This window comes from Thunnus thynnus, chromosome 9 (assembly GCF_963924715.1).
Source record: "Thunnus thynnus chromosome 9, fThuThy2.1, whole genome shotgun sequence".
Taxonomy (NCBI): Eukaryota; Metazoa; Chordata; class Actinopteri; order Scombriformes; family Scombridae; genus Thunnus; species Thunnus thynnus.
The window spans coordinates 19,502,406-19,518,020 of NC_089525.1; the positions used below are offsets into that span (position 1 = coordinate 19,502,406).

At 39.8% G+C, this 15,615-nt stretch overlaps 1 protein-coding gene across 6 annotated transcripts in view; it reads right to left on the reverse strand.

The window, feature by feature from the left end:
- Positions 1-235: 235 nt before the first annotated feature.
- Positions 236-15,615, reverse strand: part of macrod1 (mono-ADP ribosylhydrolase 1) — a 127,989-nt gene continuing 112,609 nt past the window's right edge. For 5 of the 6 annotated variants that reach the window (XM_067599492.1, XM_067599490.1, XM_067599491.1 and 2 more), the window contains 4 exons: positions 13,867-13,897; positions 10,987-11,060; positions 6,873-6,954; positions 236-656 (listed from right to left, as the gene is read on the reverse strand). In XM_067599492.1, the coding sequence (XP_067455593.1) occupies positions 622-656; positions 6,873-6,954; positions 10,987-11,060; positions 13,867-13,897 (222 nt within the window). In that variant the 3' untranslated portion in view covers positions 236-621. Of the gene's footprint in view, positions 657-5,062; positions 5,096-6,872; positions 6,955-10,986; positions 11,061-13,866; positions 13,898-15,615 lie in introns of all 6 variants that reach the window. The other variant, XM_067599489.1, reaches the window with a different exon arrangement.

The following is a 15,615-nucleotide window of genomic DNA, read 5'->3' on the forward strand; positions in this document are numbered from 1 at the left end:
GGAAAAAGGGGGAAAGGGGGGAGGAGTGATGATAGTTGTTAAGAAAGAACAGGTGCTGTGGTCATCACCTCAAAAAAAGTGTAAAAACCCGAGCTCTTTCTGTCTTCTTCACACACAGAGACAGATGCACAGTAGAAAATGATGAAGGAAATACTCATGTGAAGAAGTCCCTCCTGATAGTCCTGCTCACTGACTCGTATCACATCATGAGAAATAATCCATTCATACACGAGAAGCCTGTGTGATTAGTTTTAATAAGTTTTTATCATTGCTTCACACTCACTGGAATCAAAAACAGTAGCACACAACTCATAGGGTGTCTGTTTAATGCAAAGCTACCACTGATGATGACAGACAATAGGGGACCAAATTAGAGTGCAGTTTAAGTTGCAAGCAGTCCATTTCTCAAGAAGAAGTATCATCACTCCACACAGTTATCTTAACCTCAGCTATTAGTGCGAAAAACAGAGAAACTAATCAACATCTGCACTTCAAAAAAAGCAATCATCCTCTTAGGAGTTATCTTCCTGCTGAAGAAGGTCTTGATCTGCGTCGACACAAAGGAGGATGCTGAGCGTGGCGGTGTGTATCCACAGCAACCAAATCTGACAATCCACTCTCTCAGAGTTTACTCTTCACTGTGGTCTCTGTGGGAGCTGGGAGAGAAAGATTTAAACTTGTTAAACGAGGGTACAGAGCATTTTACCTTGGTCATGCAGCGGTTAAAAGCGATTTGGCTTTTGGAGCATCTGGTTGCTTCAGAGGGATCTGTTAGTGAGGATTAGTCACTTTCAGTCCAACATGGTTAAAGACACACTCCAAACATGCAAACACGTGCACATACACATCAAACAGACAGCCAGTGTGGGTAGTGCCAGGTGTTGGAGACACATAAGGTTTATAGCGGAGAGTTGGTGGCCTGCCTGCAGCAGCTCTGTCACACAGACAGACAGTTCCGGTCCATCTACCAGCCAAGCACCGCTACTGCTCGCTCACTGCTGCTACAAAATCTGCTGCACATCCATTAGAGGAGGAAGACACCGACAGCCAGCACAGACTTTTTTAAAGGGACACACGTGCATTCTTGCATTTTTGGAAAATAATCTCTTTAGTCGACCGACCCGGTGTGAGGATGTGAAAGCGCTGATATGCTTCAAGTGCAGAGTTGATGCTGTGTCACAGATTGTAACTTTAGCATATTGAGTGGAGTTTTCCTCATGACTTAAGACTTTCTAACTCATTTAATAATATAACGTAAATTTGGCAAACATATATTTACCTTGTGAGGCAGCTGGATTCGCAAGATCACAACATCACAAGCGAGAAACCATTTTGTCAGGCTTCAGGTTATGCGCATGTGTCCTAGCCACTAGTGGTTCGGACCAATCAGTGTCGTGAATCCGGCTGCCTCGCAAGGTAAGACGGCGATAGACGATGATGGACAGATGGTTCATCCAATCACCTGCCAAGTAGTGTTTTTGAAAGTGCCTGCCCTTTTCTTAACAGTTTCCAAGGACAACTTCTCACATGGTTCTGTGTAACAAATCATCTGGCATGTTAACTGTATATAGGGCATAAATAAAAAAATTACATAATCTATCCATGAAATGAAATCAAAGCTTATGGTGCTCATAAACCTTTAAAGCAACATTAATAGATTTTTTGGGCCAATTAAGTGGAACAAGCTGTAAACACAACACTGACATATTAAGACCGTATAAAGTTAACATTGCAAACTTGTTAGCAAACATTTTCATGTTTACACACCCAGCGGACCCAGAGCAATATTAGCATTCATTTGGAGTTGTGTTTCTCACCACCTGTAAGTCTAATATTCACTTCACGTTTTGCTCTCCAAAAACTCCAGAGGAAAATATCTTTAGCAGTTAAATGCTCTACTATGTTCACCTGCTAGTCTCTAACTTTGTCTGTGTGCTGTTTGCCGCTGTAGTGACTCAGACTGCTAAAGCATCATAATAGCTTCAGCAAAACCTTGGAATGTATTTTTGCTCAGAACGAGCAACCGAGATCCATTTTACCGTACATTGTATTGGCATGTCAATATTGCATTAAGACAGACTTGAAAAAAACCTGAACCTATCCTTTAGTATGATGTGACTACTAGTTTTTTATCAACAAAACACACTCAACAAACCTAATATTCTTAGGTTTCTGTAGAAAATACAGAATACAAGGTCATCAGTTTGAGATCCCATTATTTTTTTATCAATTGATCTTCCCTAAGGCCTGCATTGACATGAGAGAGAAAACCTGTCTGGCATTGGCCATGACTAGTGGATCTGTCTGCAAAAAGATTAAAAAAAATTAAGACTCTTAACCCAATGTCTGAGTTTAAAGCTCATGTGAGACATGTGGCTGTAAAGTTGATTAGATTCTGCTCTTATTTTAACGGGCTTCTGTCTCAGTGCTTTTCTTTTCTCTCTTTTCAGTTCTGTAACTCCTTGTCTGTTAGGAAATATATCTAAAGGGCTTTAATTTCATGGAGACCATGAAATTTCTCCTTTCATTTGAAATTAAAGGGGACCTATTATGCTCATTTCCAGCTCTGTATTTTTATGTTGGGACTCCACTAGAGTAGCTTTGCATGATTACGAGTCAGAAGAACTCCTTATTTATCTTATACTGGCCCTTTATACAGCATCTCAGTTCAGCCTCTGTCTCTTGACAGGCAGTCTTAGCTCCTGTCTCATTGAGGCCCCTCCCGATGAGCCCACTCTTTTCTGATTAGGTGGCTTCAGGAAGCTGCTGAGGTGCAGCCATATCAGAGTTGTGTTAAGTTACCGTCGATGCAAACCCAACATTTCCTGCTTTACTGCTTCATATTAAAGGCTTTTAAATGAATAACAGGACACATTCATTGTGAAGAATTTACAGGGAGTGAAATGTGCAGATGACCAGCACACCTCCAACAGGTAAACAACTTATTTTACTTTGCCCTGCTGCATAATGGAGTCATGGTTTGGCGTGACTACCCCCAAACAATGGAAAAATGCCATAATGTTGGTGGAGCAGAGCAGTGAACAGATGACCATATATATACACTTCTGAAAGAAGAAAAAACTGTTGGAAACCAAGCATTCAGAGCAGTCTGAGGCCGGTGCTTTTTGCTCACAGAGATAACTTCTACATATGTTTACCTCAGTATTTGACACTGAGGCCACGTTTAAAATGAACATCCGACACTGTGACATTATATATATGACTGAAAATAAGGAAAAGCATAATAGGTCCCTTTTAAGCACAGCATGCCTGCTATGGTTTCAGTGTCAACCTTGCTTTAATGAGTTGGCTTTTTGTTGAACAGGCTGCCATGTTTTTGTTGTTAGCAGAGTGTGAAGGTTTGTCTGTTTGTTCTTGTTTATCTATATTAACGTTCTTTCAAATTTCAGTTAATTTATCTCAGCTTTTTTGACAGAAAACTCTAGAGAGTGATAAGTTAAGAATAAAGTTTGATTATTATATTTTTTTGTAAGGTCTAAAAGCACAGACAGGCAGGTTGTAAAGGCACTAATTCAATTATTTACACAGCAGACTTTTTACTGTAAATTCTGAATATGAATGTTTGAGTGACCCTGCTCCATCTGAATAATTCAGGTTAATATAAGACTTTGACACTTCTACAAAACTTGTGGAGGCGAGAATCTTCTCAGCAACTTTCTGTTTTGTTGGTCTTGACTCTGGCTGTGGCAGCCGCTGTGTGCCAAGTCATGAAAAAAATAACTCTTTCATACTGTAAACGCAAAAAGTATGAGACCTCTCTTTCAAAATGGTTTGGAAGCGAGAGGTGAGTTTGATTTATAGTAGTGGTAAAGCAAGACATTAGAGGTTAAGGCTGCAGTTGTAATACCAATGCTTAATTTGAATAATTGAGTGAATGACTGATCATGCTTAGGGGCCCAGACTGCTTGGCATTATAACACTATCAATCATGAGTGTAATCAAAACAAATGGGTGAAGTCTTCATGTCACAGCCCTAGCCAACATAAAATTTACGTATTTACTAAACTTCATTAACTGTACAGATCAATCTACGATGATGCCACACTCTTTTTCCTCTTAGTCTATTTTGAAAAGCAGGTGAGACAGATTCAAAAAGGAATCTTTGAGGCTCAAAATGCGGTCGTTTTTTTTTTCTTCATTCAAACCAGGCACTTTTCACCTTGGGAGGAAAAAGCTTTCAACATTTTTTTCGTCAACAACATTTTGTTAACTAGTTAGCTTGAGGTCAGCAGTGCTCGTTACTTGCATTCAGGAATGCAAAGAACGCAAAAACCCATTATCATTTAAAGGTAAATTTCACCATGTTTTATGTGGATGTCCAGTCAGTGTTAATGGTAAATATAGTCAATTGAAGCAATAAATTCCTCAGTGCATATTATATTGACTGAGAAAGCTGAGTTTTCCTGCTCGCAGAGCCGTGCCGGCAGTGCCTACATGGACCAGGATGCACTGTGCGTGAGCTTCTGACGGCCAACCCACAACCCACTCCAGCTTGAAGAAATACAGTTGAATATCCAAAGTCCACTAAAACACTGTAAAATGTATCCTTGTCCATAACATAGTCATATTTTGGGATGCCATTTTTGCTTTTGGAAAACATTACAAGGAAGTTTTGTTTTTGAGCGGCATCTAGAGCATGCCCTGCCTACCCAGAAGTGGGGACTAGAAATCCGAGCTGAAATAGCCTGTAGTTCTTCTCCCCCCCCAACTACGTCACTGTAAAGTCATATGATGGTGCTGGTGCCAGAAGAACAACAGATTTTGCAGCTGTGCCCCAGAGACACAGAGAACATCAGCAACAACTGCAGGCGTTTTTCCACACAATATCCCTAATTTAGATAGCTCAAGGTTGAAAATCAGCGAAATGGTCTTTAAGTGAAGTGCAAAGACAGAAAATTTATTCTCAGAATACGACAAGTGCTGGTTAGAGGACATGTCAGGGTTTCCCTACGTGAACAGAGAATTTACATTCAACACAGAGGTTAAGACTGCCCATCTACAAGTCTAAACTACACATGTTAACGCACACCATGCGGGTTACCTGAACAATAAGCTGCTGTCATTGGTCAGCAGGCTAAAGGGGCGGGCACAGAATTGAAGGGAAAACACAGATGATTGGCTATGAAAAATCTGCAATCTCACCAATCTCACAGAACTTTGAAAATGAAAAACACACACACATTCATACACATTCTCGTTCTGTCTGTTCCACTCTTTATGCTAAGCAGGAGCTCTGCACTTAAGGGACGGGTTCACAATTTTTCAAGTCTGTCTTAATCAGACGCTCAAATGAACATTGAAACAGTTTTTTCTTGCTGTAATTTCTCCATGTTGTTCATACTGGTCATTAGAAGATGCCTTCCAAATGCGCTTATAATGTAAATGATGGGGGGACAAAATTCACAGTCCTTATGTTCAGCAAAAATGTATTTTAAAGTTAATCTGAAGATAATATCAGGCTCCACCTGCCTGAGTTAATCAAATAAAGTGGATATCTTCTTAAGTGAAAATTTCCCTCATTGTATCTCAAGGACAGTGTTTTTGATGTTCAGCTGCAGTGGAAGCATCGTAACAAAAAGAGGGAATTTGGCACCAAAAAGACTAAGTTTAACTATTGATTTGATCTGAATAGCTGAAGGCTCATATTAGCTTCAAAAATACCTTTTAATACATTTTTGTACAAAATGGGCACTGTATATTGTGGTGCCCATCACTTACATTGAAATTGTTTTAGTAGGGGAACTTTCAATGTCAAGTATGAACAGGAAGAAAAAAACGTGTCAATGTTCATTTGGGCATCTGACTGTTGTTTTAGAACAGACTTGAAAAATAAGTGAACTTATCCAATAACACACTGATATGACAGTGACATCATTCTAACTCTCAAAATAAAGCAAAACAAGTGTATTTCCAAAAAACGTTGAACTGTCTTTTAAGTCTTTTTATTTTGCTGACCTTTTAACAGGTCAGTGTCAATAATGAACATTTGTAGTTTAAGCTGGTTATGTGGATTTACTTATAGCAATGTACTTGCATCTAATAAAATTACTCTTTCAACAAATCTCACAGGAAAGGGACCTATTCACTCTCTCCGTCTAATTTTTTAGTGGTGCAATAAATTTAAAAAGGAACTAAATCTCGAGTAAATCACATCTTGTTTGTTCCAGATCATAATTTACATGACATACAGTATATGTAACCCCAGATCACTATGTGCATTAAACAGTGTCTTAACTCACCACAGCAAATGTCTGGCACAACAACAATTATTATCAATCAAATGAATTTGTGTTCAAATAAATTGATTTGATTAAATAAATTCATGAAAAAAATAACAAGACAGTTTCTCAGGGTGTCAGCTATGGAAAAGGCCATGTCAGTAAACAGAATATATGCATCACATGTACTGTACATCAGTGGATAATCTCTTAAATGTGTGTATCTGTATGGGTGCGCTTTGAAAAAAAAAGATAGAGCATACATGTGGTTCAGGCCACTGTGCATGTTCGTGTGTAATTAAATGTGGAATGTGTCACTGCATGTATGGGTGTAGAGCAAAGTGTATGTTCATTTGATGTAATTAAACACAATTAAGTGTGCTATATATACACAGCGTAAGGGCCTTGTGTATGTGTGAATGTAGTGGATGTGCAAACAGCACACAGTGGATGAGTATTTATCACACCATTGTGTGTGTTGCTATTTGTGTGCGTAGCTAAATTGAGCTGAGCTTAGCTGTCTGTGTGTGTGTGTGTGTGTGTGTGTGTGTGTATGTGTGTATGTGTGTGTGAGTGAGAGAGAGCGAGAGAGAGAGAGAGAGAGAGAGAGAGAGAGAGAGAGAGACAACTCACCAGCAGGGAAGTAGAGCGGGAGGTTCTGCAGATACAGCTCCTTATCCGTCGGCAAGAACACACAGAAGATGACTCTGTCCAGCTGACGCACACACACACACACACACACACACACACACACACACACACACACAAAATGACCTTTATTACAAGCATATGCAATAACCGTGAATTCATCAATAGCAGCAGGGAACAATGTAACAGTGTGTGACATTGTGCGGCGGCGATATCAGGAGAATGCAGCTAATGCATCAGTCCATTACTCCTCTATTAGCTCCCTATTATAATCATGGCACAAGATGTCGCTTGTTACACTGTGTGCTGGGGACAGAGTGCTGGAAATGTAAAGGAAGAAAGTATGTGTGTATGTGTGTGTATGGGTGGGTGAGAGGTTGAGAGAAAAAGAGAGAGAGAGAGAGAGAGAAAAGAGTTTGTACTGTAGGTCAATAAAAACTTCTATTGTATATACAGGTATTTGTGTGTTTGTGTGTGTGTGTGTGTGTGTGTGTGTGTGTGTGTGTATAGGCAAGAGAAGAGCATGTATCTTTGTGTGCTTTTGTGCTTGCCCCTGAGTATTACACTGAGAGAGTGTGTGTGTGTGTATTTAGCACAGGCCCTCAGTTACCTCATTACAGTGTGAGAGACACTAGTCGACTAAATCCGGACTCATAGTACACACACACACAGCAGAACACACAAAGCCATAAACATAATAGCTTTCAAATAATGTTAAGACACTGGTCGGATAAGTGCAGCTATTTTACGACAATAAACAATCTTTATGCTCTTGCGTTCTTTAGATCCAGTCTGTAATATTTATGTTGTGTTCTGTATATCTGGACATACAGTACAGTACAGCTCACAGCACTGTGTGTAGCCTGATAATGAAAGTTACTGTAGCTACAGTAAAAAAGATGCTTCCAGGGATAAGCTCCACTGTACCCTCTTATTTCTCAGCCTCTGACAAACATTATTACCACCATAATGTCTCTACAAAGGTTTGGCTCCTTTCTGTTTTGGGTGAGGCAATGCAATTTATAGACAGGCTGTTTCCATCAATTTCTGTCTGGTGTGGGAGTTTTAAGTCTCATTGCTTTCAAAGACAGACATTTCAGCAGTCTGCTAGCCCGCAGCTCGTGTTTTTCAGTCCCGGCTTGTTGCACAATTACCATCACTCCCCAGGATTTGAATGGAGGCTAAAAGGGAAGATATGGAAATGTGCGGTAAGTAACTACATCCCCTGGGCTAAGGTTCGAAATCTCTAACCTCCACACAGTGTTGCTTCCACTTGCGCCAATTTGCAGCCTCCCCCATTCAAATTAAAGCAAATGCTTGCAAAGAGAGATGCAAAATGGCCTCCAGAAAGCGTTAGCAGTGGGGAGCTCATTTTGATACTACTGCAACAGAGACCCTGGAGATGCTAAAGCTAACAATAACATCAAGTGAATGCAATGGGCTCTCTCAGAACTGCCTGTCTTTAAGGGAAACACAGAGCCTGTAAGTATTCCCTTCTCAAACACAACAAGAGTCTGCAGCTAAATTTATCTCTCACATCTTGCACAGTTCACTTTGACCTGTTGTGGGGAATTAACTGATACTAGCAGACTTTATACACACTTTATACACAAAGTCACATGAAAACTTACTCAACCTTGCTTTAAAGTCAAACTAAAATTTGAATTCTTCTCAAGTTTTGTGGGGAAAATACACTGTAAACTATAATGATGCTGTGGCTCTTGTGCATATTTTCTCATTTTTTCAAAAGTGGATGAAGGCCGCTCTGTAGATATTTGTGGTAACAGTGTCGAACACTTTAATCCTCTAGGTTGGCATTTGAGAGCCAGCGTTGCTAGAAACACTACTGTGGTGTGCTACCGACTGTAGCCCTGAAGCCTACGAATGTTGATACAAGACATTTTTAACAAGTCTACATCATGTTGGTTATGTACCTCAATTTAATCCATCTGTCCCTGAACAACATTCAACATTTGGGAGGAGCCATTGTGCTTTTAAGTTTATATTTCACTCACAAAGTGAAGGCTAGTTAGCCTAACTTGCTAATGTTAGCACCAAGCGGGAACTCCTACAGCTTGAGGTTGAAAGTGCAATTCCATCGACGGCTGCTAGATGCTGGTTCCCATTCAAAAAGCGCCAACTTCTCTCTTGAAATTCTAAGTCAATACGTTTTTTTAATGAGTCATTATAGTCTCAATCACTAAATTCTGTGCTAGTGGTCATTTTAGAAATTATTGCTCCTTTAATAATATGTGAGGTCTTATAGCAGCTGTAATGTCTGCTGTGTGGGTGTTGACTGACAGCTGTGATTGACTGTTGGCTCACCTGCTGCTCTCCTCGGCTCCAGGACTCATTTATTAAGTTTAATGTTACTTGAAGGTCCTGGCTCCAAATTAGCACTGATTCCCACTAGACGTGATATTACTTTTGGTTCATGTTTTTTTTAACACCTGCTGAGTCATCGGCAGCTCGTTCACACACTCCTGTGTTCACGCCACATTATAGAAAGGAGGATCTCAGTGTTTCTTTCATTGGTTCAGTTGTGTTAGTTAGTGACGGCAAATGACCAGACTGTGAAAACTCACAACAGAGAGTCGTGTAACCATTACACCACGACACAGTAAAGTGTGGAGTAATGTAGGGAATACTCAAATCTCTAACATCATCAGCCCTCAGCTAACAGGTTAACAGCCTGTGTGGCTGTTGGAATTTAAGCAATTTTACAAACTATTTTAAATGCCACACAGATATTGCACCAGCCGTCATCAGTCGACACCAAAAATTCATGCTTACTGGAGCAAACTATTGTCGTGGGAACTGTCACTGCATAAAAATCAGCAAAAGCTCAGTTTCTACTTCTTGGTAATTACAATTTAGACCAAATAAATACACAAGTCAAAACAAACACCAAGTATTTTCTATTTCAAACTATCACACACCACTTTTGTTGAAACTTTCCGGTCGACTGTGAAACTAATTTGTAAAATACAACAAGTCTCAAACTTATTATGAGCTGCAGTGGGTATTGCTTGTTAGTTTTCTCCCGGCATTTTGTAACCGCTCTGCTGATGTTTTATGAATAAATGATTTATGTTTTTATTATTACTCCTGATACAAAATATTGGCACATTGCCCCGTGTCACGAGTCCAGTTTTGTGTCTTATGTGTGTGCAATTTTCAATTTCATTTTCTACATTACCGCAGTCCAAGTCAGAGCAAGCCCAACAAAACACTCAATTATGTTCAATTAGAGAATAAACCCAGTTTCCTCTGGTGAACATTCTTACTTTATATGTATGCAAACAAACTCCCTCTCACCATCTCATTAGATTACAATAACACTTTTTTCACTAAAAAAAACACATTGTATTTCTGGGCAGAATGTAAATAAGAGTCTCATTGATTTGGCTCCGGTCTTATTTTCAGCCGTTTAAGGCTTGTTGACTGTCGTCCTCTATGGTGAGACATGTTTCATTTGTTGGGCTCCGAGTGGCTGACGGCAACAGTTGACTGGTATTGCTGCAGAGACTCTGGAGACGCCGGCGCTAACAATAACATCGTCAACACCCTCTCTGGGAGGTGATTCGGCACGGCGGTTAGAGAGAGAGAGAAAGACTGAAAAGAGGAGTGGGAGGAGACCTGAGAGGTAAAGGAGGAAGAGGGGAGGAGAGCTTAGAGCATGTTAACGACTGATTGGAAAGTTTCCTCTTTGTTCCAATCTCCCCTCACCCCCCTTTTTCCTCCACCGTCCCTCCCCTCCAGTCATCTATTCCATCATTTTGTCTTTTCTCTGCTCGCTGTTTCTCCGGAGAGAAAGTGTGTGTGTGTGTGTGTGTGTTTGTGTTAGTCGGGTTTAGTCCCGCAAGGAGCCAATTAAAACGCAGACTTGGCCATGAGCATGAGAGCCAGAACTTGGGAGTGTGTGTGTTTAAATGTATGTTTGTGTGCGTGCGTGTCAAAGCGTGTGCGCGTGTGTGTTTTCTCAATACACCCTTCTCCTCTCTCTCACTAGAAAACAAAAACAACAGCTGTGAAAGGAATAATACCTAGAGGAAATGGTAGGAAAAATTGCCAATCACGCACACGCATATACACGCACCTTGTCATGATGTTCATCCAGATACTCCCTCACAGTTGCTAACGCCTCGTGCACGGCTTGCTCAGGTGGATATCCTGCACAAACACACACAAACATCAAAAATATACACATAATTTGCAAGAACAGGTGCAGTGACAGATCTGTGCATTTGCGTTCGGTTGCTGTCTGCGCGGTTTGTTTGTTTTTTTTTCCAGACAGGTATCTGTTCTTCTTTCCTTTATTCTAACACTTTGCATTCTGTGTTTTCTCACTTGCTCTCATCCTGGCTCACCTACTCCGGGGAGAGTCAGAAACAACACACTTGTTGGTTACGAAAAGACAGATGGAGAAAGACTACAGTGCTTCTTCTATATTCATTGAGCGACTGAGACCTTTCAATGCTGAGAAATTATCCCCACTGCTGGAATCGCAGCACAAAGGCAGTGAAAATGTCTCGTCTGGCCAAACTGCTCAGCCCAAATGCAGTAATTATTCCATACATCATGAGCTTGAGTTCAACGTAGGAATACAAATACACATTACGGCTGAGCAATGTATTGTTAAAGCATCAAAATAAACACATGCAGTATTCACATTGCAAAGGATGTAATGAAATAAGTCACATTGGGCCCTCAACTGTACACTATATAAAACATTTGATTGCCTTTTTCCCTTTTCAAAAGTCCATCTGATAAATATGCACCTTTAAAATAAGTGAACTTTTAAGTACCTTCACACAGGTTTTACTTATGCCTCATTAGACTCTTCTCAGGACAGTGTGGGTGTGTACATACAGTACTGTGACACCTACCTCACTCCTCCTGTTAGCTTTATTCAACCTTGTCTCCTAATAATTACATTTATATAAAATTAATTTCCAAAAGAAAATATGTTTTGAATGTAAAGCAACACTGCCCAGATTCTGTTTTTTATCAACATAATGAGGAAATGTTTTAAAGGAATATATCTATAAAGATTCAAAATGTTCATACTGTATCAATAAAACATTCACTGTAATTGTTTACAGTGACTTGAAGCACAACACAAGATGTGTTAATTTAATATGTAATCAAAACTTTACCAAAAACCTAAAGACACAGGATACAAGATGTGAACCTTCATCTCCAGTGTTAAAATTTATGGGAAATTGTCATCCTACATTTCATATCTGCTGCTGTGGCACTCTGACGCTAACACACTAACACACTCCAGTGACTGGTGATGCTTCATGCACCTCGAACCAGAACTGATCTAGGAAAGCAGGTTGTTTCTGTTAGTGCAGCAATCTCATGGAATAATCTGCAATGCCATCCTAAAAATCACGATCATAACCTCTTTGTAACTTCAAGAATCTTCTCAGTAATCGTTCTCTACCTGCTTGTGACTGCTTTCACTGAACTTCCACGTTGTATTTTGTCTAATTTCTGTTTGTTGCTTGCCTTTCCTTTTCATTTAATTGTAAACATGGCATTGTAAAAGAGTATGCATGCTCAGCCAGGAAAATAATGTATATATGTTTTTTTAAAACCTGTGAACAGCACATTCATCATCTACCCTGCCATCCTAAAACGATTTCTGTGAAGTACAAGACTGGAAAAAACTTTTCCACTAAACAGAATCCAGGCAGCATTTACATTTCCTCCAAAACAGTATAAACAACATTAAAACAGTATATCAATGTACATTTTAGGGCTCATATTTGCTCTTTTGCAGCTGTTAGGGTGGAGCAAATTAGACCTTTATCACTCTTCACAATACATCAAGTTATTCATAGATAGCATAGATCTGCCCTCCTTAACCTGTAACGAGGTCTAATCAGCCCAAATGATTAAAAACTCCTGTGTTCAGGGCTTTAAACTGGAGGTATCCTCTTATTTTGTGAAATATTGGAAGGCTGCTCAATTTGAATTTTGGGGTTTTCAGTGCTCAGTGTTTGTAGCATTATTCAAATACCACTGTGATTGGCTAGTAGGCCTACTGTTGGCACCACTTCTCCCCTATTTTTTTTTTTAAAATTACATCAAAAAGCGGCAAGTATCAGCTCCAGTGGGTCACACAAAAGTGTGCAAAACAATTCTTGTTTCTTTTTCCTCTTTAAAAATGAGTCAAGAAGGAAAATAATTTACACCTGCAATTTGGAAATCTTTTTTTAAAGGATAATGAGCATAAACAGGTTTGCTTTATTTCTTTTTTTTTTCTTTCAAATGGAGGTTGAGTGCTGTTTAAATCTGGTACAATCATGCAACCTCTTTTTACTCCTCCAACTCTCTTACTGCTAGCAAACACTCAGGAGGAAACAGAGAAACAAGCATGAGGGAGGAAGACATGGATAACACACTGAGTCAATCAGAACTTTGGCCTTTTCCTCTTTCTAGCAGCGGGAGAGGAGTGTTGACAACTGGCCCTTACACCCGAAACCACCCCGGGGAGCGTTTAAGCACTATCCTTAACTCTCTCTCCTGCTAGTGTGAAGGGGGATTACAGTCAATCTGACACAATCTGCAACCTAATCTATCTAAATCTGTTGGTCTTAATCCAAGGCCTTAATCTGAGAACTCCCTCTGGGCTAGAGGAGATAATGTGACAAGAGGCACTGGGTGGCTCAGCACTCGGGTTAAACAGAATGACTGATACTGGAAACAAGCATGTGATGGAAAACACAGCCAGTGTGTACACAGGCACACAGATATAGTAAATTGTTGTTGTTATGGTTGGATGAAAATGGATTATTTTTCTCTCTCACTCAAAAAGAAAATCACTACAAAGCCCTAAGCCATAAACACTTGAAGTAAAACTATGAAAATCGTGATAAATCTCACATGCTTATCACTCAACAGATGAAAATGTCATGCATTTGTTCTGGATTGAGGAGGAGATTCACACATAAACACAAACACTGACCGTAGATTCCAGTGGAGATGCAAGGGAAAGCCTGCAGAGTGAAGATGACAAAGTGGTTACAGTCTGTTGCTGATCACATAACAGCCTGCTTTCATCTCACACTCATACACAAACACACAAACAAACACACACACACACAAACCATCACACTCTCTACTGGATCTCAATGAAGTGTTTCTCTTGATTGATTTTTTATGACAGCCTTTCTTCTCTCGCTGACTTTCATATCAATTTAAAGACCAAAGTGTCGATCATCTTTTGTGGTGAAGAAAAAGTTCCTTTTACAGCTGCAGCAGTGTAAGTTGCTAAACAGGCATGTAGTAATTATGAAGTCAGATGCAGATTTCAGCACTGGTTAACGTGGCAACACCCGTGGTTACTGACGGTTACAGCATGGGGACGTATCATGCATATTTACAGGTCTATATTTATATTCTGGGGCTCTACTGGTATATCTGTGCATGATTTACAATTCAAAAAACTCCTTATTTATCTTATACTGGCTGTTAAGCAGTGACTCAGTTCAGCCTCTGTCTGAAAGAGGCTGTTTTAGATCATCGGGAGGCTCTGGAGGCTACGTAAACAAACAGTCGTTGCAGGATTTCACTTCTTTTTCTCGTTCTTTACTCAACATGGAAACTTCTCAGCCATTTTTGCACTGTTAACCATGTTTAACGTAGACATCCGACATCATAACAGTATAGAAATAACAGAATATCACAAAAAGCATGTTATATCCCCTTTAACAAAACAGATATAAGAAAAGAAGAGCCTCTTGGGTATCTGTTTACAGCAAAGCCAGACAAACGGTGAGCTGAGAAGAACCACTGTGATAAATGCGCTGCATTTTAAATGGCTGCTGCACAATAAAAGCAATGTGGTCCAACACTTCAACACTTAAAATGTGAAGCAGCAGCAGTGGGAAATGTTCAGTTTGCATTCAGCAGCACCATAACACAGCCTTGATATGGCTGTAGGAGAGCAATTAGTAACAAGAGGCTTCTAACAATTAGATAAAACTACAAACAGTGACATTTAAGTACATGCATGCATTGTTTCCTCTGAATCCCTTGTAAGTGTGTAAGTAATTTAAATCCTACACAAGAAAGGCAGACTAGAGAGGTAATTACTAAATGTAACTACATTAAATGGCGACTGCTGAACCAACACAGAGCACAGATAGTTTTTAAAAATAGTGTTTGAAATGATGAAATAGATCTTAATGATTATAACTAGTCTGTGCTACAGCCTCGGTCTTGAGTTGAGTAAACCGGCCAGTAAACATCAAACTAAATTGAATCTGACTCGTTCTCAACCTGCTGTCAAATACGGCAGCTTGAGCAGATGCCAGGCTGCTCCCAGAGTCTCCAGATCTGTTTGTTTGACCGGACTGAGGAGCTGGCAACTCAGGGTGAGAGCAGACATGACGTACGAGCTCTTGAAGGCAAGAAGCAAACATATTACTTCGTGGAAGTAAATCCAATAACAAAATGCTTAACAGAATTCATGTACCTAGAAGAAAGGCTGTATGACGGAGCAGTGAACATGACAAGTGTATAAATGTCAACAAGTTCGGTTCTCCAACCTGTACACACTGCTATGAATATAATTTGAGTCTACGATAAAACAACAACAACAGGAGTCAACAATAACATCCCTTCAACATCAATACATGTTGAAGGTAAGATGACACATTGCAAATATTTGTGGATGTAACAGAAAATGTAACAAATGCTCTAACTGTTGTAG